The 25,336-nt window shown below is 40.5% G+C and overlaps 1 protein-coding gene across 1 annotated transcript in view; it reads right to left on the reverse strand.

Annotated features, from left to right (window-relative positions):
- The window catches only part of STAU1 (staufen double-stranded RNA binding protein 1), a 197,960-nt gene that overhangs the window by 103,528 nt on the left and 69,096 nt on the right, over positions 1-25,336 (reverse strand). Inside the window, exons 4-5 of the mRNA XM_053716921.1 lie at positions 21,767-21,835; positions 1,662-1,818 (exon numbers count right to left, since the gene is read on the reverse strand). Of these exons, the coding sequence (XP_053572896.1) occupies positions 1,662-1,818; positions 21,767-21,835 (226 nt within the window). The remainder of the gene's footprint in view (positions 1-1,661; positions 1,819-21,766; positions 21,836-25,336) is intronic.

A 25,336-nucleotide genomic window follows, 5' to 3' on the forward strand; every position in this document is an offset into this window, starting at 1 on the left:
CTTGGATTGATCCTGTTTGGTAGAGGCAGGGGAAGGCTTACCTCTGAAGTTACAAAAGAAATGAAAATTATTCTGACGTCCATTCAATTTGTTCACCTCCTCCTTGCACCTAAGGCAAAGAGAATGACTGGGGGTTGTGGGAAGGGAAGTGATACTTAACAGCTTTGCTGTGGTGCTCTTTGCCTCCTCCTGCTGGCCAGGAGTGACATTATCAACAGTAATTGCTGATCCGTGGACTCACCCGTGTCATAAGAAAGAAAAAAAGACATTGCAGATCTAGAAAAAATTCAGAGAAGGGCCACAAAGCTAATAAGGGGAATGGAGAATTTAGGCTATGAGGAGAGGTTAGCCAAACTGGGTCTATTTTCTCTAGAAAAATGGCACTTGAGAGGTGACATAATTACTTTATATAACATTTATTCAAGGCCCATATACAGAGATGGCAGAAGCTCTATTTATTCCAAGAAAATTGTTTGTGACAAGAGGTCACAATTTAAGGCGGGAGGAAAGAAGATTTAATCTCCTTCAACAGAAAATGTTTTGTCACTGTAAGAGCAATAAAATTGTGGAACTCATTACCAAAGGAGTTAGTGAACGCCAATACCTTAGATACATTTAAAAATGGTTTGGATACATTTCTGGCTAGAAACAGAATTCATGGATATGATTGCTTGTATTAAATGGGTCACCTTTTAACTGGATTCATTTAAAGGGACAGTCAAGTCCCAAATAAAAAAAAAAAACACAACCTTTCATGATTCACATATGGCATGTAATTTTAAACAACTTTCCAATTTACTTTTATTACCAAATTTGCTTTGTTCTCTTGGTATTCTTAGTTGAAAGCTAAACCTAGGAGGTTCATATGCTAATTTCTTAGATCTTGAAGGCCGCCTCTAATCCAAATGCATTTTGAAGGTTTTTCACCACTAGAGGACATTAGTTCACGTGTTTCATATAGATAACATTGAAGTCATGCACGTGAAATTACCATGGAGTCAGCTCTGATTGGCTAAAATGCAAGTCTGTCAAAAGAACTGAAATAAGGGGGCAGTCTGCTGAGGCTTAGATACAAGGTAATTACAGAGGTAAAACGTGTATTATTATAACTATCTTGGTTATGCAAAACTGGGGAATTGGTAATTAAGGGATTATCTATCTTTTAAAACAACAAAAATTCTGGTGTTGACTGTCCCTTTAAGCTCAACTGGAGCTTTTTTGTAAGTATATTAAATTTGTATAGGTTGAACTCCATGGACTTTGGTCTTTTTTTAACCTCATCTACTATGTTACTATATGTGAAACCTTGCATTGGAGTATGTACACGTGCTTTTTCATTTAGAGGGATAGTCTAGTCAAAATTAAAAACTTTCATGATTCAGATAGCGCATGCAATTTTGGTTTCTTTATCTGAAAAAGCAAAAATGTAAGCTTAGGAGCCGGTCCATTTTTGGTTCCGCACCTGGGTAGTGCTTGCTGATTGGTGTCTAAAAATGCAGTTTAATTTTGAATGGACTATTCCTTTAAGATACATACACAAGCTTAGGAAAATTGACAAGCAATTTTAACAATTAAATAAGCAGTACTCTGTCAGTTACTGAACACATATGAAACCATCAACAGTACATGTTTACATGCCATATAAGGTTGTAAACTTGTACCTGGATTTTTTCCCTCACCGCGAGCAGGGCGAGCCGTAGGTTTTGGGTACTTAGTCCCTTCCAAGGCTTTGGCAGCAGCAGCATGTTGGGCTTTTTTAATACTTGTTCCTTCAGCCTCCCAGTACTGGTCCCCAAGAGTCAGTTGCACTGTGAACATCTGAAGAGAAAGACTACATTACTCAGACATACGCCAAAATTTCCATTTTGGTTGGAGAAAGAGATAAGGTGAAACAAGGGAGGAAAAAAAAAAAAAATCAGATTAATCACATCACATAATACCCAATTATTTTAACATTTGTAATCGAAAACACCAATCTGATTATTTCACGTTAAGCTGCCCAGCACAATTAAAAGTTAACAAAACACCACTGCACATGCAGACCACTTTATTGAAAAGTAACTTTATCGCTAACTGTTTTGACCCTCAGTACCCATTCCTCTAGGTGACACTTATTTGAGACCAGTGGTTTTGATTATCAAACAGTGATTCACTACTGCAATTCTACTTATGCAACCGGGTCTTCTCCTTACTAAACTGAAAATGAATCTCTTTAAGAATCGCTAATTTCCAGAAGGAAATTGTTCCCCTTGAAGAGGTAAAATTTGTAGATGTAGCTAGTGTTAAAAGCAGCCTTTTCTGTTAAAAGACTCAATACTTTTTAGGTGCATTAGCAGGTTTTTTTTTCAGATTGCAACCTTTGCCTTTACTAAAATAAATTATATATCTTTTTGAAGGAAATTCAAATTGTGTTAGGTTAGACATTAATGATTTTAAAAGACCATCTAATAACCATTTTAAGCAAAATAATGACTATAAATGCAAAAAACGTATAGTCCCCATATTCTCTAGTACACACATTTTAGCTTTTTTTTTTATTTTTGTTTTAAAAAAAGAAGAATTGACAAATTTTTCAGTGGCCAATACTATAAGTAATGGAGTATACTTTTGTTCAGTTGCAATAACTCCTGAGGATAAAGGGAGCGGGTGTGTTTTGAGGATATAAAATGTAATAAACTGTGTTACGTGATGGTAAATCCTAGCATTTCAAAAACACTAGAAATTAACCTTAACTAAAAATAGGACTCATCCCTTCATTAAAAAAAATAAAAAAAAAATAAATAAATAGGACTCATCCCTTTATAAAAAAAAAAGTGGAAAAAAAAAGTTCTCTCTTACTGTGTCACAGCCTCCTCGCTAAACTCAGCAGCTCTGGCCGCACAGCGCTCTTTTTTTTCCCAATGAGGTGATGTTTCCTCCTCTTAACCAATAGCCATGCTAGTCATATGACACAGTTCTGTATCCTAGCACGGCTATTTGTTTAGAGGTGGAAAGTCACCTCAGAGCCACTGAGTTTAGCAAAGAGGTTACAGCACAGAAAGGGCAAGTTTAGCACACTTTAATAAAAAGGGAAACAAAATAAATAAAAACAGAATTTATGCTTAACTGATAAATTACTTTCTCCTACGGTGTATCCGGTCCACGGCTTCATCCTTACTTGTGGGATATTCTCAATCCCTACAGGAAGTGGCAAAGAGAGCACACAGCAGAGCTGTCCATATAGCTCCCCTCAGGCTCCGCCCCCCCAGTCATTCGACCGACTGTTAGGAGAAAAAGGAGAACCATAGTGTGCAGTGGTGACTGTAGTTTTACAAAAAATAAAATTTGAACCTGACTTAATTGCCAGGGCGGGCCGTGGACTGGATACACCGTAAGAGAAAGAAATTTATCAGGTAAGCATAAATTCTGTTTTCTCTTACATTGGTGTATCCAGTCCACGGATTCATCCTTACTTGTGGGAACCAATACCAAAGCTTTAGGACACGGATGAAGGGAGGGAACAAGTCAGGTAACCTAAACGGAAGGCACCACTACTTGCAAAACCTTTCTCCCAAAAAAATAGCCTCCGAAGAAGCAAAAGTATCAAATTTGTAAAATTTGGCAAAAGTATGCAGTGAAGACCACGTCGCTGCCTTACAAATCTGTTCAACAGAAGCCTCATTCTTGAAAGCCCATGTGGAAGCCACAGCTCTGGTGGAATGAGCTGTAATTCGTTCAGGAGACTGCTGTCCAGCAGTCTCATAAGCCAATCGGATGATGCTTTTCAGAAAGAAGGAAAGAGGTAGCAGTCGCTTTCTGACCTCTCCTCTTACCAGAATAGACAACAAACAAGGATGATGTTTGTCTTAAATCTTTAGTTGCTTTTAAATAGAATTTTAAAGCACGAACCACATCAAGATTGTGTAATAGTCGTTCCTTCTTAGAAACTGGATTAGGACACAGAGAAGGAACAATGATTTCCTGGTTAAAATTCTTATTAGAAACAACTTTCGGAAGAAAACCAGGTTTGGTACGCAAAACAACCTTATCTGCATGGAACACCAGATAGGGTGAATTACACTGCAAAGCAGACAATTCTGAAACTCTTCGAGCAGAAGAAATAGCTACCAAAAACAAAACCTTCCAAGATAAAAACTTAATTTCTATGGAATGTAAAGGTTCAAACGGAACCCCTTGAAGAACTGAAAGAACTAAATTAATACTCCATGGAGGAGCCACAGGTTTATAGACAGGCTTAATTCTGACTAAAGCCTGTGCAAACGCTTGAACGTCAGGTACTTCTGCCAGACGCTTGTGTAACAGGATAGACAGAGCAGATATCTGTCCCTTTAAGGAACTAGCTGACAAACCTTTCTCCAATCCTTCTTGGAGAAAAGACAATATCCTGGGAATCCTAATCTTACTCCACGAGTAACCCTTGGATTCACACCAACAAAGATATTTCCGCCATATCTTATGGTAAATCTTCCTGGTGACAGGCTTTCTAGCCTGGATCAGAGTATCTATAACCGATTCAGAGAACCCACGCTTAACTAGAATTAAGCGTTCAATCTCCAAGCAGTCAGTTGCAGAGAAACTAGATTTGGATGCTTGAATGGACCTTGAATTAGAAGATCCTGCCTCGATGGCAGTCTCCATGGTGGGACCGATGACATGTCCACTAGGTCTGCATACCAAGTCCTGCGTGGCCACGCAGGCGCTATCAGAATTACCAAAGCCTTCTCCTGTTTGATTCTGGCTACCAGTCGAGGGAGAAGGGGAAACGGTGGAAAGACATAAGCCAGATTGAAGGACCAAGGCGCTACTAGAGCATCTATCAATGCCGCCTTGGGGTCCCTGGACCTGGATCTGTAAAGAGGATGTTTGGTGTTCTGACGGGACGCCATCAGATCCAATTCTGGAATGCCCCATAGCTGGGTTAGCTGAGCAAAAACCTCCGGGTGGAGTTCCCACTCCCCCGGGTGAAATATCTGGCGACTTAGAAAATCCGCCTCCCAGTTGTCTACTCCTGGGATGTGAATTGCAGATAGGTGGCAGGAGTGATCCTCCGCCCATTTGATGATCTTGGTTACTTCCTTCATCGCTAGGGAGCTCTTTGTTGCTCCCTGATGATTGATGTACGCTACAGTCGTGATGTTGTCCGACTGAAATCTGATGAATTTGGCCTCCGCTAGTTAAGGCCATGCTTGGAGCGTGTTGAATATCGCTCTCAGTTCCAAAATGTTTATTGGGAGAAGAGACTCTTCCCGAGACCATAGGCCCTGAGCTTTCAGGGAGCCCCAGACCGTGCCCCAGAAGAGAATCTCTGGTTTCCTGGTCCAGTTGGATTTGAGGAGACAAATCTGCATAATCCCCATTCCACTGTTTGAGCATGCACAATTGTAGTGGCCTGAGATGAATTCGAGCAAAAGGGACTATGTCCATTGCTGCTACCATTAATCCTATTACCTCCATGCACTGAGCTACAGATGGCCGAAGAATGGAATGAAGAGCTCGGCAAGTGCTTAGAAGCTTTAACCTTCTGACTTCCGTCAGAAATATTTTCATTTCTACCAAGTCTATTAATGTTCCCAGGAAGGGAACCCTTGTGAGCGGGGACAGTGAACTTTTTTCGGTGTTCACCTTCCACCCGTGAGACCTTAGAAAGGCCAGAACAATATCCGTATGAGCCTTGGCTCTGAGAAAAGACGACGCCTGTATTAAGATGTCGTCCAGATAGGGTGCTACTGCAATGCCCCGCGGTCTTAGTACCGCTAAAAGGGACCCGAGCACCTTTGTGAAAATTCTTGGAGCGGTGGCCAACCCGAAGGGAAGGGCCACGAACTGGTAATGCTTGTCCAGAAAAGCGAACCTTAGGAACTGATGGTGATCTTTGTGGATAGGAATATGAAGGTACGCATCCTTTAGATCCACGGTAGTCATATTGACCTTCCTGGATCATCGGTAAGATTGTCCGAATGGTCTCCATATTGAAGGATGGAACTCTGAGGAATTTGTTTAGAATTTTTAGATCCAGGATTGGTCTGAAAGTTCCTTCCTTTTTGGGAACCACAAACAGGTTTGAGTAAAAACCCAGTCCCTGTTCTGTAATTGGGACTGGATATATCACTCCCATCTTGAGTAGATCTTCTACACAGCGTAAGAACGCCTCTTTCTTTGTCGTGTCTGTAGACAGACGATAAATGTGGAACCTTCCCCTTGGAGGAGAGTCCTTGAATTCTAGAAGATATCCCTGAGCAACTATCTCTAATGCCCAGGGATCGGGAACATCTCTTGCCCAAGCCTGAGCAAAGAGTCTGCCCCCTACCAGATCCGGTCCCGGATCGGGGGCTACCCCTTCATGCTGTCTTAGTAGCAGCTGCAGGCTTCTTGGCCTGTTTACCCTTGTTCCAGCCCTGCAAAGGCTTCCAGGTTGCCTTGGGCTGTGGAGAGTTACCCTCTTGCTTTGTGGTCGCAGAGGTTGAAGCAGGACCGCTCCTGAAGTTGCGAAAGGAATGAAAATTAGCCTTGTTTTTAGCCTTAAAAGGCCTATCTTGCGGGAGGGCATGGCCCTTTCCCCCAGTGATATCTGAAATAATCTCTTTCAACTCTGGCCCGAAAAGGGTCTTTCCTTTGAAAGGAATATTCAGTAACTTAGTCTTAGACAACACATCGGCCGACCATGATTTAAGCCAAAGCGCTCTGCGCGCCATGATGGCAAAACCAGAATTTTTTCGCCGCTAACTTAGCTAATTGGAAAGCGGCATCTGTGATAAAAGAATTAGCCAGCTTTAGAGCCTTAATTCTATCCATAATTTCATCATATGAGGTCTCCGTCTGGAGCGACTCCTCCAGCGCCTCAAACCAGAAAGCAGCTGCAGTAGTTACAGGAATAATGCAGGCAATAGGTTGGAGAAGGAAACCCTGTTGAACAAATATTTTCTTTAGTAAACCTAATTTTTTATCCATAGGATCTTTAAAAGCACAACTGTCTTCAATTGGTATGGCTGTGCGCTTGGCTAGTGTTGAAACTGCCCCCTCTACCTTAGGGACCGTCTGCCATGCGTCCCGCCTGGGATCAGTTATGGGGAACATTTTCTTAAAGATAGGGGGGGGGGGGACAAAGGGTACACCTGGTCCCTCCCACTCCCTATCCACAATATCCGCCACCCTCTTCGGGATCGGAAACGCATCAGTCCATTTTACACAATTTCTCTGGGACCACCATGGGGTCGCAATCATCCAGCGTAGCTAATACCTCCTTAAGCAGCACGCGGAGGTGTTCCAGCTTAAATTTAAACGCTAAGGAATCTGATTCTGCCCGCTGAGAAACCTTTCCTGTGTCAGAAATTTCTCCCTCGGACAGCACATCCCTCACTGCCACTTCAGAGTGTTGTGAGGGTACAACGGATAAATCATCCAAAGCTTCTGATTGCTCATCCTCTGTTCTTAAAACTGAGCTATCACGCTTTTTAGGAAAAACTGGCAGTTTGGATAGAAAAGCCGCAAGGGAATTATCCATGACTGCTGCCAATTGTTGTAATGTAATAGGGGCCAATGCGCTAGAGGTACTAGGCATCGCTTGCGCGGGCGTAACTGGTGTCGACACATGGGGAGAGGAAGGTGGGCTATCCTCATTAACTTCCGTCAAAGAATCATCTTGGGATACATTTATAAGTGAAACAACGTGATCTTTAAAATGCTTAGACCCACTAGCACACTTAAAACACAAATGTAAAGGGGGTTCCACCCTGGCCACTAAACACATAGAGCAACGTCTATCTGTAGGCTCAAACATGTTAAACAGACTTAGACAGCACTCAAATACAGAAAAATACAATTTTAGAAAAATCAGTACTGTGCCTTTAAATAATAAAAAGCGCACACTTTTTTACTAAACCTCAAAAAATAACCCAATCTTTATGAAATTTTCACCATATGATCCTAATGCTTTGAAATTATTGCACAGTGAATTTCAAGTCAATTAACCCCTTAATGGCCAAACCGGAGCAAAGTAAAGCTGGCAACCGGTTAGCAAACTACAGCACCATGCCACAGCAATCTGCATGAAGCTGTCTGTAATTACAACTGCGCAATTGAGGCGCGAAATTTAGGCCCCCTCCCTCTCCACTCTGGAGTTGTGGGGCCTACACAAGCCTAAATAGGTGTCTAAATATATGCCATGTGGAATAAACCCCATAAAACGTTCCAAATGTAATAAAAACTTGTAAAAAAAAAAAATCAGATTTTTGTTATAAAATAATCGATTGCCCCCTAACAGAGTCCATCAGTGATTTGAGCCCTTTTGAATAAGCCTTACTTCTATACTAAGTCTCAGAATATGGCTTACCTTCCCCAGATAGGGGATCTTGTCAGTCTTCTAGCATTACTAAGTCTTGACTAGAATAAAATGACTGAAACATACCTTATAGCAGTTAAGCCTGCAAACTGTTCCCCCCCCCCAACTGAAGTTTTCTGGTACTCCCCAGTCCTGTGTGGGAACAGCAATGGATTTTAGTTACAACATGCTAAAATAGTTTTCCTCTCAGCAGAAATCTTCATCACTTTCTGCCACAGAGTAAATAGTACAAACCGGTACTATTTAAAAATAAACTCTTGATTGAAGAAATAAAAACTACAAATCTAACACCACATTCACTTTACCCTCCCGTGGAGATGCTACTTGTTAGAGAGGCAAACAGAATGACTGGGGGGCGGAGCCTGAGGGGAGCTATATGGACAGCTCTGCTGTGTGCTCTCTTTGCCACTTCCTGTAGGGAATGAGAATATCCCACAAGTAAGGATGAATCCGTGGACTGGATACACCTTGTAAGAGAAATCACACATTTTCTCACCCACTGGTATATAATGTTATATAAAATGGAAGAAATTATTTAACTTACCCAGAGTCTTCAGAATCATTTTTAATACCCAATTATCAAAAAACATTTTTATGCAACCCACTGTATTACACCAGAAGTGAAAACAAACAAGCCATACTGTTCTATTTATTTTTAGAGGAAACAAAAAACCTCTTCAGTGCCAAGCATTTGAGAGTTTGTTCTACAGCTACAGGTCATGTTTTTCCCCAGAAACATTTCAAGTATGTTCCATATTCACAGCAAATTATGTAGAAGCAGAAAAAATAAATTAGTAAATAATCTCATATGCATTTTGCATACAGCTACAAATAGTGTATGTTTTCACAACAGGGCAACCATAGCCCCCACATTTGGAAGGTGGAATAGGCAAGTGCAAGCATAGCATTTTCATACCAGACCTTTAAAAGATGGTAGTTTTTTTTTTTTTAAGTTTTTAGGGCTGAGTTCCAATACTGGTGTTTATTTTAGCTTTTTTTTCACCAATGAAATTTAAAAGCTTTTATCCAATTACAAATCATACCAGGTTGTTTGCCTTGTGGGAGCCATTAAGTAGTGAATATCACGTATGATACAGGAATCTCCAGCTGTATCTATTATTCTAAAGACAAGCAGGAGTAGGATCACAAATAGGTCCTGGCATCTTAAAGCATAGAAGCCTACTCTATCCTCCCTTTTGTTATTTAAAAAGGGACATGAAACCCAATATATTCAGGTTTCGGCTAGAACATACAATTTTAAACATCTTTCCTATTCTATAATAAAATGTGCTTCATTCCCTTGATACCTTTTGCTGAATAAGCTGCAATGAAAAGCTAGCTGAACTCGTCTAATCAGCCAAATCACAAGACACAAATGTGTGCAGGCACCAATCACCAGCAAGTTTCCACTAGTGTAGGATATGTATATATTTTTCAACAATGGATACTAAGACAACACAGTACATTTGAGAATAGAATTGAATTTAAAAATAACGATTTATCGGAATTATGCAAGTTTAAATTTGACTTTCCTATCCCTTTAACTATAAACAAACTGAAAAGTATAATGTCACCAGCCTGTGTTGTCACAGTCACTGAAAATAACAGGCACCTGAGCACTTGTCATAATCAGAGAGAAATAACACAGACTTTAACAGGCACCCACATACATTACTTCTACACTCAAAAAAAAAAAAAACACACCATCAAGAAGAGCTGGTTCTCTGTGACCAGAGAATATACATGCTCACTTACTCAGCCATCTGTACAAAAAAATGGCAACAAAAAGGGCAAATTCACACACTTTCTTTTGCAAGGGCGGTACAGAGGAGCCAAAAATTACGCAGGTGGGGCAGGACACATGTAAACCTAAAACAGACCCAAAATGATGCCAATAAGGAGTATGCAAGTACAGGACAGGCAACAGGCAGAAACAAGGTAACTAGATACATGCAGATCCCAAGAGACGTACTATTTCAATATGAGCAGAAATAATGAGAAGACCACCCTGCAGGGAACCAGTTAGCAGCCTACAGAGCCAGCCGTTGTGAGGAGGATCATTTTGATATAACGATGGAGAATGCTGGCTCATAGAAACAGGGTGGGGGCAGAACAGGCAGACACTGATACAGCAAGGCCCTGCAACATGTACAAATAATAATGCTGGTAATTGAGCAGGCTAACGCAAATGGCCCCAGCCCACCAAGTAAATCCCCTGTATGCCCTAAGCTCAGTCCAGGCCTGTAAGCAGAGCAATTTAAAAGGGACAGAAAATCCATCCTTTTATTTAATTATTTTCTGGTTGTAGAACATTAAAAAAAACTCAGTGATTATTGGTTTTCAATTTCCTACCCTTGCCATAATCTTTAGAAATATTTTTAATTTTCCCAACCACTGTGTGAAACTCGTTATGAAAGTCCTATCACTGGGGGCTACCTAGGGTTATTGCATGTGCACATTGGAGCTTCAAGTAGATATCACCTGCTTTGACCGATAACACTCAGCTACTGCACTGCCAGCGCTGAGACTTTGCGCATGTGTGAATGAAATGATAAACCACACAAGTACGTAAAAACCAGAATTTATGTTTACCTGATAAATTGCTTTCTCCTACGGTGTGTCTGGTCCACGGCTTCATCCTTACTTGTGGGAATATTCTCTTCCCCTACAGGAAATTGCAAAGGGAGCACACAGCAAAAGCTGTCCATATAGTCCCCCCTCTGGCTCCGCCCCCCAGTCATTCGACCGACGGTTAGGAGAAAAAGGAGAAACCATAGGGTGCTGTGGTGACTGTAGTGTACAGAAATAAAAAAATCGAAACCCGACTAAAAAGCCAGGGCGGGCCGTGGACCGTACACACCGTAGGAGAAAGAAATTTATCAGGTAAACATAAATTCTGTTTTCTCCTACATTGGTGTGTCCGGTCCACGGCTTCATCCTTACTTGTGGGAACCAATACCAAAGCTTTAGGACACGGATGAAGGGAGGGAACAAGTCAGGTTACCTAAACGGAAGGCACCACAGCTTGCAAAACCTTTCTCCCAAAAATAGCCTCCGAAGAAGCATCGAATTTATAAAATTTGGCAAAAGTATGCAGAGAAGACCAAGTCGCTGCCTTACAGATCTAATCAACAGAAGCCTCGTTCTTGAAGGCCCATGTGGAAGCCACAGCTCTAGTAGAGTGAGCTGTAATTCGTTCAGGAGGCTGCCGTCCGGCAGTCTCATAAGCCAATCGGATGATGCTTTTCAGCCAGAAGGAAAGAGAGGTAGCAGTAGCTTTCTGCCCTCTCCTCTTACCAGAATAAATGACAAACAAGGATGATGTCTGTCTGTAATCCTTCGTTGCTTCTAAATAGAATTTTAAAGCACGGACCACATCTAAGTTGTGTAACAAACGTTCCTTCTTCGAAACTGGATTCGGACACAGAGAAGGAACAACTATTTCCTGGTTAATATTCCTGTTGGAAACCACTTTTGGAAGAAAACCAGGTTTGGTACGTAAAACAACCTTATCTGTATGGAATACCAGATAGGGTGAAGTACACTGCAAAGCAGACAATTCAGAAACTCTTCTAGCAGAAGAAATAGCAACTAAAAACAGAACTTTCCAAGATAGTAACTTAATATCTATGGAATGTAAAGGTTCAAACGGAACCCCTTGAAGAACTGAAAGAACTAAGTTTAGACTCCATGGAGGAGTCATGGGTCTGTAGACAGGCTTGATTTTGACTAAGGCCTGTACAAACGCCTGTACATCTGGCACTGCTGCCAGACGTTTGTGCAACAAAACAGACAGAGCAGATATCTGTCCTTTAAGAGAACTCGCTGACAACCCGTTATCCAAACCCTCTTGGAGAAAGGAAAGTATCCTAGGAATTTTAATTTTACTCCAAGAGAATCCCTTGGATTCGCACCAACAGATATATTTTTTCCATATCTTATGGTAAATTTTCCTAGTCACAGGTTTTCTGGCTTGGACCAGAGTATCTATAACTGAATCTGAAAACCCACGCTTAGATAAAATCAAGCGTTCAATTTCCAAGCAGTCAGTTGCAGAGAGACTAGATTTGGATGTTCGAATGGACCTTGTACTAGAAGATCCTGTCTCAAAGGTAGCTTCCATGGTGGAGCCGATGACATATTCACCAGGTCTGCATACCAAGTCCTGCGTGGCCACGCAGGAGCTATCAGAATCACAGAGGCCTTCTCCTGTTTGATCCTGGCTACAAGCCTGGGAAGGAGAAGGAACGGTGGAAACACATAAGCTAGGTTGAACGAACAAGGCGCCACCAATGCATCCACTAGTGTCGCCTTGGGATCCCTGGATCTGGACCCGTAGCGAGGAACCTTGGAGTTCTGACGGGACGCCATCAGATCCATGTCTGGAATGCCCCATAGTCGAGTTAACTGGGCAAAGACCTCCGGGTGGAGTTCCCACTCCCCCGGATGGAAAGTCTGACGACTCAGATAATCCGCCTCCCAGTTGTCTACTCCTGGGATGTGAATTGCAGATAGGTGGCAGGAGTGATCCTCCGCCCATTTGATGATCTTGGATACCTCTCTCATCGCCGAGGAACTCTTTGTTCCCCCCTGATGATTGACGTACGCTACAGTCGTCATGTTGTCCGACTGAAATCTTATGAACCTGGCCTTCGCTAGTTGAGGCCAAGCCAGGAGCGCATTGAATATCGCTCTCAGTTCCAAAATGTTTATCGGGAGAAGAGACTCTTCCCGAGACCATAGACCCTGAGCTTTCAGGGAGTCCCAGACCGCGCCCCAGCCTAAGAGACTGGCGTCGGTCGTGACAATGAGCCACTCTGGCCTGCGGAAACTCATTCCCTGAGACAGGTGATCTTGAGTCAACCACCAGCGGAGTGAGTCTCTGGTTAACTGGTCTACTTGAATCTGGGGAGACAAATCTGCATAATCCCCATTCCATTGTTTGAGCATGCACAGTTGTAATGGTCTTAGATGAATTCGAGCAAAAGGAACCACGTCCATTGCTGCAACCATTAATCCTATTACCTCCATGCACTGAGCTATGGAAGGCTGAGGAATAGATTGAAGAACTTGACAAGCGTTTAGAAGCTTTAACTTTCTGACCTCTGTCAGAAAAATCTTCATTTCTACAAAATCTATTATTGTTCCTAGAAAAGGAACCCTTGTGGACGGGGACAGGGAACTCTTTTCTATGTTCACCTTCCACCCGTGAGACCTGAGAAAGGCTAAAACAATGTCTGTATGAGCCTTTGCTTTGGAAAGAGACGACGCTTGGATTAGAATGTCGTCTAGGTAAGGTGCTACAGAAATGCCCCTCGGCCTTAGAACCGCTAGAAGGGACCCTAGTACCTTTGTGAAAATTCTGGGAGCAGTGGCTAAACCGAACGGAAGAGCCACGAACTGGTAATGTTTGTCCAGAAAGGCGAACCTTAGTAACTGATGGTGATCTTTGTGGATAGGAATATGCAGGTACGCATCCTTTAAGTCCACGGTAGTCATATTGACCCTCCTGGATTGTTGGTAAGATCGTACGAATGGTTTCCATTTTGAATGATGGAACTCTGAGGAATTTGTTTAGTATTTTTAAATCCAGAATTGGCCTGAAAGTTCCCTCTTTTTGGGAACTACAAACAGGATTGAGTAAAAACCCAGACCTTGTTCCGCTGTTGGAACTGGTTGTATCACTCCCATCTTTAATAGGTCTCCTAATCTGGTCTGAAGATAAGCGAGACATGTGGAACCTTCCCCTTGGAGGGAGTTCCTTGAACTCTAGAAGATACCCCTGAGAGACAATTTCTAGTGCCCAGGGATCCGGAACATCTCTTGCCCAAGCCTGAGCAAAGAGAGAAAGTCTGCCCCCTACTAGATCCGGTCCCGGATCGGGGGCTACCCTTTCATGCTGTCTTGGTAGCAGCAGCAGGCTTCTTGGCCTGTTTACCCTTGTTCCAGCCTTGCAATGGTTTCCATGCTGGTTTAGGCTGGGAAGCGTTACCCTCTTGTCTAGAGGCTGCAGAGTTAGAAGCCGGTCCGTTCCTGAAATTGCGAAAGGAACGAAAATTAGACTTGTTCTTAGCCTTGAAAGGCCTATCCTGTGGGAGGGCATGGCCCTTTCCCCCAGTGATGTCAGAAATAATCTCCTTCAATTCTGGCCCGAAAAGGGTCTTACCTTTGAAAGGAAAATTAAGTAATTTTGTTTTGGACGACACATCCGCCGACCAAGATTTTAGCCAAACCGCCCTGCGCGCCACTATTGCAAAACCTGAGTTTTTCGCCGCTAATTTTGCTAGTTGAAAAGCGGCATCCAAAATAAAGGAATTAGCCAACTTTAGTGCGTGAATTCTGTCCATGACTTCATCATATGGAGTCTCCTTTTGGAGCGAACTTTCTAGTTCCTCGAACCAAAAAGACGCCGCCGTGGTGACAGGAATAATGCACGAAATTGGTTGAAGAAGGAAACCTTGCTGAACAAAAATCTTTTTAAGCAATCCTTCCAATTTTTTATCCATAGGATCTTTGAAAGCGCAACTGTCCTCTATAGGAATAGTTGTGCGCTTTGCCAACGTTGAAACTGCCCCCTCTACCTTAGGGACCGTTTGCCATGCGTCCCTTCTGGGGTCAACAATGGGGAACATTTTCTTAAATATAGGAGGTGGAACAAAAGGTATACCTGGCTTCTCCCACTCCTTATTCACTATGTCCGCTACCCTCTTGGGTATCGGAAAAGCATCAGCGTGCACTGGGACCTCTAAGAATTTGTCCATTTTGCACAACTTCTCTGGAATTACCAAAGAATCACAATCATCAAGAGTAGCTAGCACCTCCTTAAGCAGGGCGCGGAGATGTTCTAGCTTAAATTTAAATGCCACGATATCAGGTTCTGCCTGCTGAGAAATTTTTCCGGAATCAGAAATTTCTCCCTCGGACAGACCCTCCCTCACTGCCAATTCAGATTGATGTGAGGGTATAACAGATAAATTATCGTCAGCGCCTAGTTGCTCATCCTCTGTATTTAAAACTGAGCAATCATGCTTTCTGGGAAATGCTGGCAGTTTGGATAAAAGATTTGCTATAGAATTATCCATTACTGCTGTTAATTGCTGCATAGTAACAAGCATTGGCGCACTAGATGTACTAGGTATCGCCTGCGCGGGCAAAACTGGTGTTGACACTGAAGGAGAGGATGATGAACTATCCCCACTACCTTCATTAGAAGAATCATCTTGGGCAACCTTATTACATGTGACAGTACTGTCCTTACTTTGTTTGGACGCCATGGCACAATTTGCACATACATTTAAAGGGGGAACCACCTTGGCCTCCATACACACAGAACATATGCTATCTGAAGGTACAGACATGTTAGGCAGATTTAGGTAGGCTATTAATGCAATAAAAACGATTTTACACAAAACCGTTACTGTCTCTTTAAATAATAAAAGGAACACACTATTTCTGAATGTTCAAAAAACTATGAAGGAAATATCCGATCTTTATAAAATTTACACCCCAATGTCTTAATGCTTTGAAAGTATTGCACACCAAATATGAAGTTTCTAGACCCTTAAATAAGCAAACCGGAGCTAATTGTTCAATTAACCGGTTTAAACACACTACAGTCCCTGCCACAGACTTTGCTGCAGCTTTTACCTTCCTTAGGGGTTATTCACCACAGAAATAAGCCTTCCGGAGTCTGTTTCTCAGCCACAGGACCCTCTCACATGAAGCTGCATGCACTGCCTTTGGAAGTAACTGCGCAACTGAGGCGCAAAAATGAGGCCTCCTCCCTCTGCACACCAGAGTGAAGGGGCCTTTCTGACTAGATTAGGCGTCTAAACCAATGCCAGGCATAATTAAAACGTTCCCAAAAGTGTTTCTAAGTTCATAAAACACTCCAAATGTCATAAGAATATGATATAAGCAAATCGATTTAGCCCACAATAGTGTCAACCAGTATAGAGCCCAATATATAAGCCTTTAATCTGTTACTGAGTCTAAGAAAATGGCTTACCGGTCCCATGAGGGAAAACTGACAGTCTTCTAGCATTACTATGTGTTGTTAGAAAAGAGACTGGTCATACCTGAAGCAGATGAGTCTGCAAACTGTTACCCCCAACTGAAGTTCTCTGGTTTCAACAGTCCTGCGTGGTAACAGCAATGGATTTTAGTTACTGGTGCTAAAATCATACTCCTCTTTTAACAGAACTCTTCATCACTTTCTGTTGTAGAGTAAATAGTACAAACCGGCACTATTTTAAAATAACAAACTCTTGATAGAAGAAATAAAACTACAACTAACACCACATACTCTTTACCATCCCCGTGGAGATGCTACTTGTTCAGAGCAGGCAAAGAGAATGACTGGGGGGCGGAGCCAGAGGGGGGACTATATGGACAGCTTTTGCTGTGTGCTCCCTTTGCCATTTCCTGTAGGGGAAGAGAATATTCCCACAAGTAAGCATGAAGCCGTGGACCGGACACACCAATGTAGGAGAAATGAGTAGTATATTTAATACACAAGCTGCTTGTCTAAATAGCTCCAATTGGTGGAATGAACAATGAGAACCAACGCATCTGAAATGTCAGGGATGTATGTTCATTAGGAGAAAAAAAAAAAAAGAAAGAAAATCAGCTATAGTTTCCAATTTATGGTAAAAGGCAGATATGTACCTAATGAACACCCTGCACTTAGTACCTGCTTTTACTATTCATGTATTTACGGTCAACGCTTGGAACGCTCCCAGTAAGCATGTGTGACATGTGCAGGAAAAGAACACAGTCACACCTATAATATACAGACACAGCACATGAAAGCAAACAAGCACTGTGCTGCAAGTATTTAAAACTCATTTTGTTAGCAAAATTTGCATTGTGTCACAGTCCAGATACACACCCTCCTCTAATGGGACAGAAATAAATTAGCTGAAGCACTGAGCAAGCAATTAAGCAGAATGTTGTCAGGCACTCCTGCCTCTGGTTGCAACGCTAATACAGGTAAATAAGAGGGTAGAACATGGATGAACTGTTTTTATTAATATGAACAATTCAATATTTTAATTATTAATCTTAAAAGGGACAAAACACACTGAGCATTTTATAATGTTTTGTTATACATAATGAAACCATATAGCAACATACTTTCATTATATTTTAGGTTATGTTATTTTGCCCCCTTTCCATGTCATTTAGCTTTGGACACTGAAGATTGTCTAAATCTCAGACTTGCTACATATATATACAGTTGTATGTAAACGTTTAGGCAATGACAATTTCCCTGATTTTCATTTATAAATAATTGGGTGTTTGGATCAGCAATTTCATTTTGATCTATCAAATAACTGAAGGACACAGTAATATTTTAGTAGTGAAATGAGGTTTATTGGATTAACAGAAAATGTGCACTATGCATCAAAACTAAATTAGACAGGTGCATAAATTTGGGCACCCAAACAGAAATATTGCATCAATATTTATTAGAGCCTCCTTTAGCAGAAATAACAGCCTCTAGGCGCTTCCTATAGCCTGTAATGAGTGTCTGGATTCTGGATAAAGGTATTTTGGACCATTCCTCCTTGGAAAACATCTCAAGTTCAGTTAGGTTTGATTGCTGCTGAGCATGGACAGCCCGCTTCAAATCACCCCACAGATTTTCAATGATATGCGGGTCTGGGATGGCCATTCCAGAACATCGTACTTGATCCTCTGCATAAATGCCAGAGTAAACTTTGAGCTGTGTTTTGGGTCGTTGTCTTGTTGAAATATCCAGCCCCGGCGTAACTTCAACTTTGTGACTGATTCCTCAACAATATTCTCAAGTATCTGCTGATATTGAGTGGAAACCATGCAACCCTTAACTTTAACAAGATTCCCAGTACTGGCACTGGCCCCACAGCATGATGGAACATCCATCAAATTTTACTGTGGATAGCAAATGTTTGTCTTGGAACACTGTCTTTTGCCGCCATGCATAACGCTCCTTGTTATGACCAAATAACTCAATCTTTATTTCATCAGTCCACAGCACCTTCTTCTAAAATGAAGCAGGCTTGTCCAAATGTGCATTTGCACACCTCAAGCGAATGTTTGTGGTGTGTGTGCAAAAAAGGCTTCTTCCGCACCACTCTCCCATACAGCTTCTCCTTGTGCAAAGTGCGCTGAATTGTTGAACGATGCACAGTGACATCATCTGGAGCAAGATGATGTTGTAGGTCTTTGGAGGTGGTTTGTGGACTGTTTTTGACCGTTCTCACCATCCTTTACCTCTCTCTGATTTTTTTTTCTTGGCCTGCCACTTCAGGCCTTGAAAAGAACTGCGCCTGTGGTCTTCCATTTCCCCACAGTGGACACTGACAGCTTAAATCTCTGTCATAGCTTTTTGTAGCCTTCGATTAAACCATAATGTTGAACAATCTTTGTTTTCAGGTCATTTGAGAGTTGTTTTGAGGCCCCCATGTTGCCACTCTTCAGAGGAGAGTCAAAGAACAACAGCTTGCAATTGGCTACCTTAAATAGCCTCTCTCGTGATTGGATGCACCCGTCTATGAAGTTCAAGGCTTAATGGGCTCACCAAACCAATTGTGTGTTCCAATTAATCAGTGCTAAGTAGTTACAGGTATTCAAATCAACAAAATGACATGGGTGCCCAAATTTATGCACGTCTAATTTTGTTTTGATGCATATTGCACATTTTCTGTTAATCCAATAAACCTCATTTCACTACTGAAATATTACGGTGTCCTTCAGTTATTTGATAGATCAAAATGAAATTGCTGATCCAAACACCCAATTATTTATAAATGAAAATTATGGAAATTGTCATGGGTGCCTAAACTTTTGTATACAACTGTATGTCCCTAATTAGCTTCAACTAATAACTGCAAAACAGTGTACTTTATACTAACAATATGACCATGGCTAACCTTGCTGTCTGAAGACTAAAGCCCAGATGGCTCATCCAAAAAGGCAAATAGTGGGTGGATTTTGGCTATTGAAAAACAACTGCTGTAAAAAGGATGTTCATTTTAAAAATGTTAAGACTTGGCTGATATCCTATTATATAGCAGCGTAAAAGAAATGTCTTGTATGTACAAGGTTTTAATGTCCTTTAAAATGTCCTTTTTAATTTTGTATAGCGGTGAAGCTCAGTGATTGTTTGTGGCTTAAAAACAGGTCAGTGTCAGGACATTTTCCCTGATTGTAGGAATTAGTTGCTGAATTAAATATCCTTAAGATAAGGTTTAAAACGGAACGTGCTGGAGCTTACAACAGCATGGGTGGGCGTAACGTAAGTTGATGTATACTGAAGAGACCATGAGAAAGGGAGCCAATTAGCTACCACTGTGGCCAGTACTGACAAATCCAGTAGAAAATAGCGCTACTTGACTGTTACCTTAGTATCCTGTGAGTTCTATCACTAGAATATCAGCCAGGGCTCCTTCAATCCTGTGTAGAAAGCAGACCAATGAATGGTTAATACAACAAAGATATCACTTAAACTGTACTACTGCATAACTAACTCAAGGTGTTCCAAATTCCTTGCTAGCAGTCATATGCAAAGCAGTCTCTTCATGAGCTCTCAAGGCATGAGGAGAAAACCGTTATACAAAGCGCCTCCAACTAACGGGTTTATGTTGGCATCTCCTTGAAAAGAATGCAGCAGCATTTACAATTTATATGAACGTTACTCAATATTGCTATGATTGAGAAACCATAAAACAACTCATCTGCAGGTTAAGTATTCCGCTAAAATTGTTCTAGAGCAACATGTTGCTAGCTGAAGGCAAATAAAGCCTTAATTTTTTATCTTTCATGATTCAACTAGAGCATGTGATTTTAAACAACTTTCCAATTTACTTCTATTATTAAATTTGCCTCATTCTCTTGGTATATATCGTTTCAGGAGCAGCAATGCACAGAGATAATTGATCATATCAGGTAAACCAATAACGAGGCGTTTATGTGCGCCCACCAATCAGCAGTTAACTCCCAGTAGTGCATCGTTGCCCCTGAGCCTATCTAGGCATGCTTTTCCACTAAGGAAACCAAGAATAAAGCAAGTTACATCATAGTAAATTGGAAAGTTGTTTAAAAATCTCATGCTCTAGCTAAATCTTGAAAGAGTAATTTTGACTTTACTGCCCCTTTAAACTTCAGGACATATTCAGCCCAATATTCTAGACAAAGGCGCTTTGAGAAACTATTTTGATAACCTCAAAACCTTGCACTGTAAACCCACTTTGAGGCATCCATTTAGAGCCTGCTTTGAATAAAGCTGCTACCAAACAAGGACTTCAAGAGCTAGTTATGAAATAGTGCTTTTTAAAAGGGATATCATACAAAGTAACTCATTGGTCTATTTTTGCTATGCAAGAATGAAGGCTCACTGATTGATACGCAATTGGTAAAGCTTTATTGTTCTCCAAAATTAGGTGTGAATGCTAGCAAAGAATTTAGTTTCTCAATTTGTTTAGCAAAAGAGACGAGAGGGACTTGAGCACTTGAGAGGGAATATATATATTTATATTTTTTTTTTTTTTTTTGAGCGGAAGATGATTAAATGTATTTGAAATTTAGGAGCCAGATGAGTGTATAGTATATGAACAGATGAATAATAAATTTCTAGGATTCATGGCTCTCTGGATTTGTCATGTCTTGACCAGTTTCTAAATAATTCATACGATGGCATGAAGTAAATTTCATTCAGCAACGACAAATCTACAAGTATTTGGGATACTAATGGCCCCTATTTAACATTTCAACCGTTTATAACAAATTCTATTTCAAAAAGTTGTAGTTGTGGTCCTTAGATTACCAATGCTAATTATTTTAAAATTGAGAGGATGAAATATAAGATAAATCTAGCCATCCAGCAGGTGCACACAGTTTGTTCCAAAATAACATGTTTATCAGATAAACTAATTGGGTAAATTTCTGCATGCAGTTTGTGTGAGATAACCTTAATGCACAATATAATTTCAAATGTCACAGTAACTGGTCAGCAGAGTAATTAAAGGCTACACAACAAACATACATATCTTTAAAATGACGCTAAATATCCAAAAGAAGAACTATTTTTCTCTACAATAAAAAAAAAAATGTACAAACATTCCTAAAGCCATGCGAAGTGTACATACATACATACATACATACATAATGCCTATTAGATAAGTCTGAAAACGAAATATAAATGTATGAAAAACTAAATCAAAAGGCAAAACAATTTAGCAATGGGATGGGAGGCTTGGTGCTCTTGGATCGGCTGTTGATAATAAACCCCAAATAATATGGGAATATAAATTCTAATACAAAAAGTCAAGTCGCTATAAATAGCTTTTCCCAAATTCTGGAACAAAGGGCACTCCAGGCCCAAAGGGTCTTAAACCTATACATATTAAATAATGAATAAAAAGGTACACTGATGAAAATACCCACTTGTCTAGGGTGATCTTCTCCCACTCTCTCAAGAAGGCTGTAATCCTGCCACCGTCCTAGGGGGATGACCTGAGAAGTGGGAGACAAGGAGTCAAAAGCTCTCCTTTATAACAGCCTTCGCCGACAGGGGTAAATATATTATTGGAAGACCAAAGGAAAACGCTGAAGAAATTATGCTTATAAGCATTAATTATAATGTTAAGAGGTTTATCCTTTGCGCACAGAAGACTTAGCTGGTTTGCCTGGCATTTTAATTCTGGAAATATTGTGTTACAGTAGGGCTAATTGTTGATATCAAAACGATGAACTTGTTATTTCAACTACATTACAATGCATTTCAACAGCCTTCATAATTCAAGACTAGCTATCAATGATTAAACACTAATTAAAAAAAAAATTTTTTAAAAAAATGTGTCAAATAAAATAAAGAAAAGGAGAGACTGGAAAAAAAACAGAACACACATTTGTACTTACCATTAAATCTGTTTCTGCACACTTTTTACCCTTAGTGGGAATATGGTCTCTTGGCTTTCTGGAGTAGGTGGAAACTAAAAAGGACAATATACTGTAAAATAGTTTTTACCTTAATGTGTTTCTAATGACTTGTTATACAAGCTGCAGAACATAAAATGTATGAGAAATAGTCTCTTTAGTTTTAATTTTCTATATGAAATAGTTGGTTTTGTTCTTTAACACCACAACCCATCAAAATGGATTGAGCTTTCAGGGAAATCAGATCTCCTTATGTTTTCACTTCCTGTACACACAAATGCTTCCTCATCTTATTTCTGTTTGTTTACCAAATCCCAATACTTCGAGAAAACAATTGGAAATTTGCATTTTGCTTCTCATCTCTCCTACATCCCACAGGGAGTGTAATTTCTAATGCTGGCTATTTTTATACATCTTTTTACAGCCTATACTTATGTATAGAAACTTTCAGTATAGGTAGAAATACCAAACACAAAATCACCTATTTTAAATGCCAATAGAAAAGGTAAAGCAGCGATTTGTAAATAATTTAATTCAATCTAGCACAAATGAAACTGGAGAAAAATTTTAAGTGAACCGTACCTTTAAGGGTACCACTTCCTCCCACATAACCCCATCCCCTCATACCATGAGTCTAAATTTAGCTAAGCAAAAAACTATGTTGAGAAAGACAGGAGAAGAAAAAAAAAAGTAGATAGTACTCCACACTGTTTCTGAACTTGCTGAGTAAATTTCTTCAGAAGCTAAGAAACCTTAAAGTGACATTGCACATATGCATACATGTTTTGTAGATGATCCATTTCAATAGCTCATCTGGGAGTGTTTTTGTAACAATGTATAGTTTTGCTTATTTTTTTTTAACATTGTGCTGATTTTCAGACTCCTAACCAAGCCCCAAAGTATCAGATTAAGACTGAAGTCTACAGATTGCTGCTTGCTCCGATTTGCTTCTTTTCATATACAAGGGAGGGGGAGAGTGTCTGCTCTTCCTGCTTTCCAAGCCCCTTTCACTGGGTGATCCAGCCTAATCTCATCAACAGTGCTAAATTGCCCCTAATGAAGTTTTAAAAAGGTTTTATAATAGATTATTATATCAGTATCTGTGCACATTCTTCTTTATAGAAGTGGCTATTACATGCAGTTATATAAAGATTGGTGTATACTGTCCCTTTAAACAGGCCCAAACGCTTCTCTGTTCATAGTTCAGAAGCCTGAATAGACAAATTATAAAAAACAGGAGCCAGACAAAAGGATATAACTGTAACTGTACTCACACCAAAGTGTCTGAAAGAATTGACTAAGGTTACGGTCCTCAAAAAAAGTTTTAAAAAAAATCGCTCCCTTTGGGTAAAGATTGGAAACTAATGGATTCAATAGTATGCTTCCTTACATTTAGATGAAAGCAAAAAAAACTTTCAGGGGTATTTAAAAGGCCCTGTATAGTTCATCCAAGATAAGGAGAGACTCAGATTAAAATAACATCATCCCTAAAATTTCAAAACAACACCTAGCTAATAAACATAGCTACAGGAAAACAATATACTAGTGCAACAATTATTGTAAGTTAAGAAGTAAACTCAAGATTACCCATAAGATTCCAGGGACATCAACCCCCCCAAAAAAAATTAAAGGATAAAATATAATATATAAAAAAGGTACAGTAACAATTTTTGTAAAATCCAGAAAGCTGGGGAATCACTACCATTTTTTACACTGAAACTAACCACACAAATGGCATAACTTGACCGTAAAAAAAATAAATAAAAAAAAGTATTGTACCTTACCTGCTGCAAAGGGTATGACAGCTTTACACAAGCAGCTAAATTTATTTATAAAAAAAACATAATTTATGCTTACCTGATAAATTCCTTTCTTCTGTTGTGTGATCAGTCCACGGGTCATCATTACTTCTGGGATATAACTCCTCCCCAACAGGAAATGCAAGAGGATTCACCCAGCAGAGCTGCATATAGCTCCTCCCCTCTACGTCAGTCCCAGTCATTCGACCAAGAATCAACGAGAAAGGAGTAACCAAGGGTGAAGTGGTGACTGGAGTATAATTTAAAAGATATTTACCTGCCTTAAAACAGGGCGGGCCGTGGACTGATCACACAACAGAAGAAAGGAATTTATCAGGTAAGCATAAATTATGTTTTCTTCTGTTATGTGTGATCAGTCCACGGGTCATCATTACTTCTGGGATACCAATACCAAAGCAAAAGTACACGGATGACGGGAGGGATAGGCAGGCTCATTATACAGAAGGAACCACTGCCTGAAGAACCTTTCTCCCAAAAATAGCCTCCGAAGAAGCAAAAGTGTCAAATTTGTAAAATTTGGAAAAAGTATGAAGCGAAGACCAAGTTGCAGCCTTGCAAATCTGTTCAACAGAGGCCTCATTCTTAAAGGCCCAAGTGGAAGCCACAGCTCTAGTGGAGTGAGCTGTAATTCTTTCAGGAGGCTGCTGTCCAGCAGTCTCATAGGCTAAACGTATTATGCTACGAAGCCAAAAAGAGAGAGAGGTAGCAGAAGCTTTTTGACCTCTCCTCTGTCCAGAATAAACGACAAACAGGGAAGAAGTTTGGCGAAAATCTTTAGTTGCCTGCAAGTAGAACTTGAGGGCACGAACTACATCCAGATTGTGTAGAAGACGTTCCTTCTTTGAAGAAGGATTTGGACACAAGGATGGAACAACAATCTCTTGATTGATATTCCTGTTAGTGACTACCTTAGGTAAGAACCCCGGTTTAGTACGCAGAACTACCTTGTCTGAGTGAAAAATCAGATAAGGAGAGTCACAATGTAAAGCTGATAACTCAGAGACTCTTCGAGCCGAGGAAATAGCCATTAAAAACAGAACTTTCCAAGATAACAATTTTATATCAATGGAATGAAGGGGTTCAAACGGAACACCCTGTAAAACGTTAAGAACTAAGTTTAAACTCCATGGCGGAGCAACAGCTTTAAACACAGGCTTGATCCTAGCTAAAGCCTGACAAAAGGCCTGGACGTCTGGATTTTCTGACAGACGCCTGTGTAACAAGATGGACAGAGCTGAAATCTGTCCCTTTAATGAAC

This window comes from Bombina bombina, chromosome 1 (assembly GCF_027579735.1).
Source record: "Bombina bombina isolate aBomBom1 chromosome 1, aBomBom1.pri, whole genome shotgun sequence".
Lineage (NCBI taxonomy): Eukaryota > Metazoa > Chordata > Amphibia > Anura > Bombinatoridae > Bombina > Bombina bombina.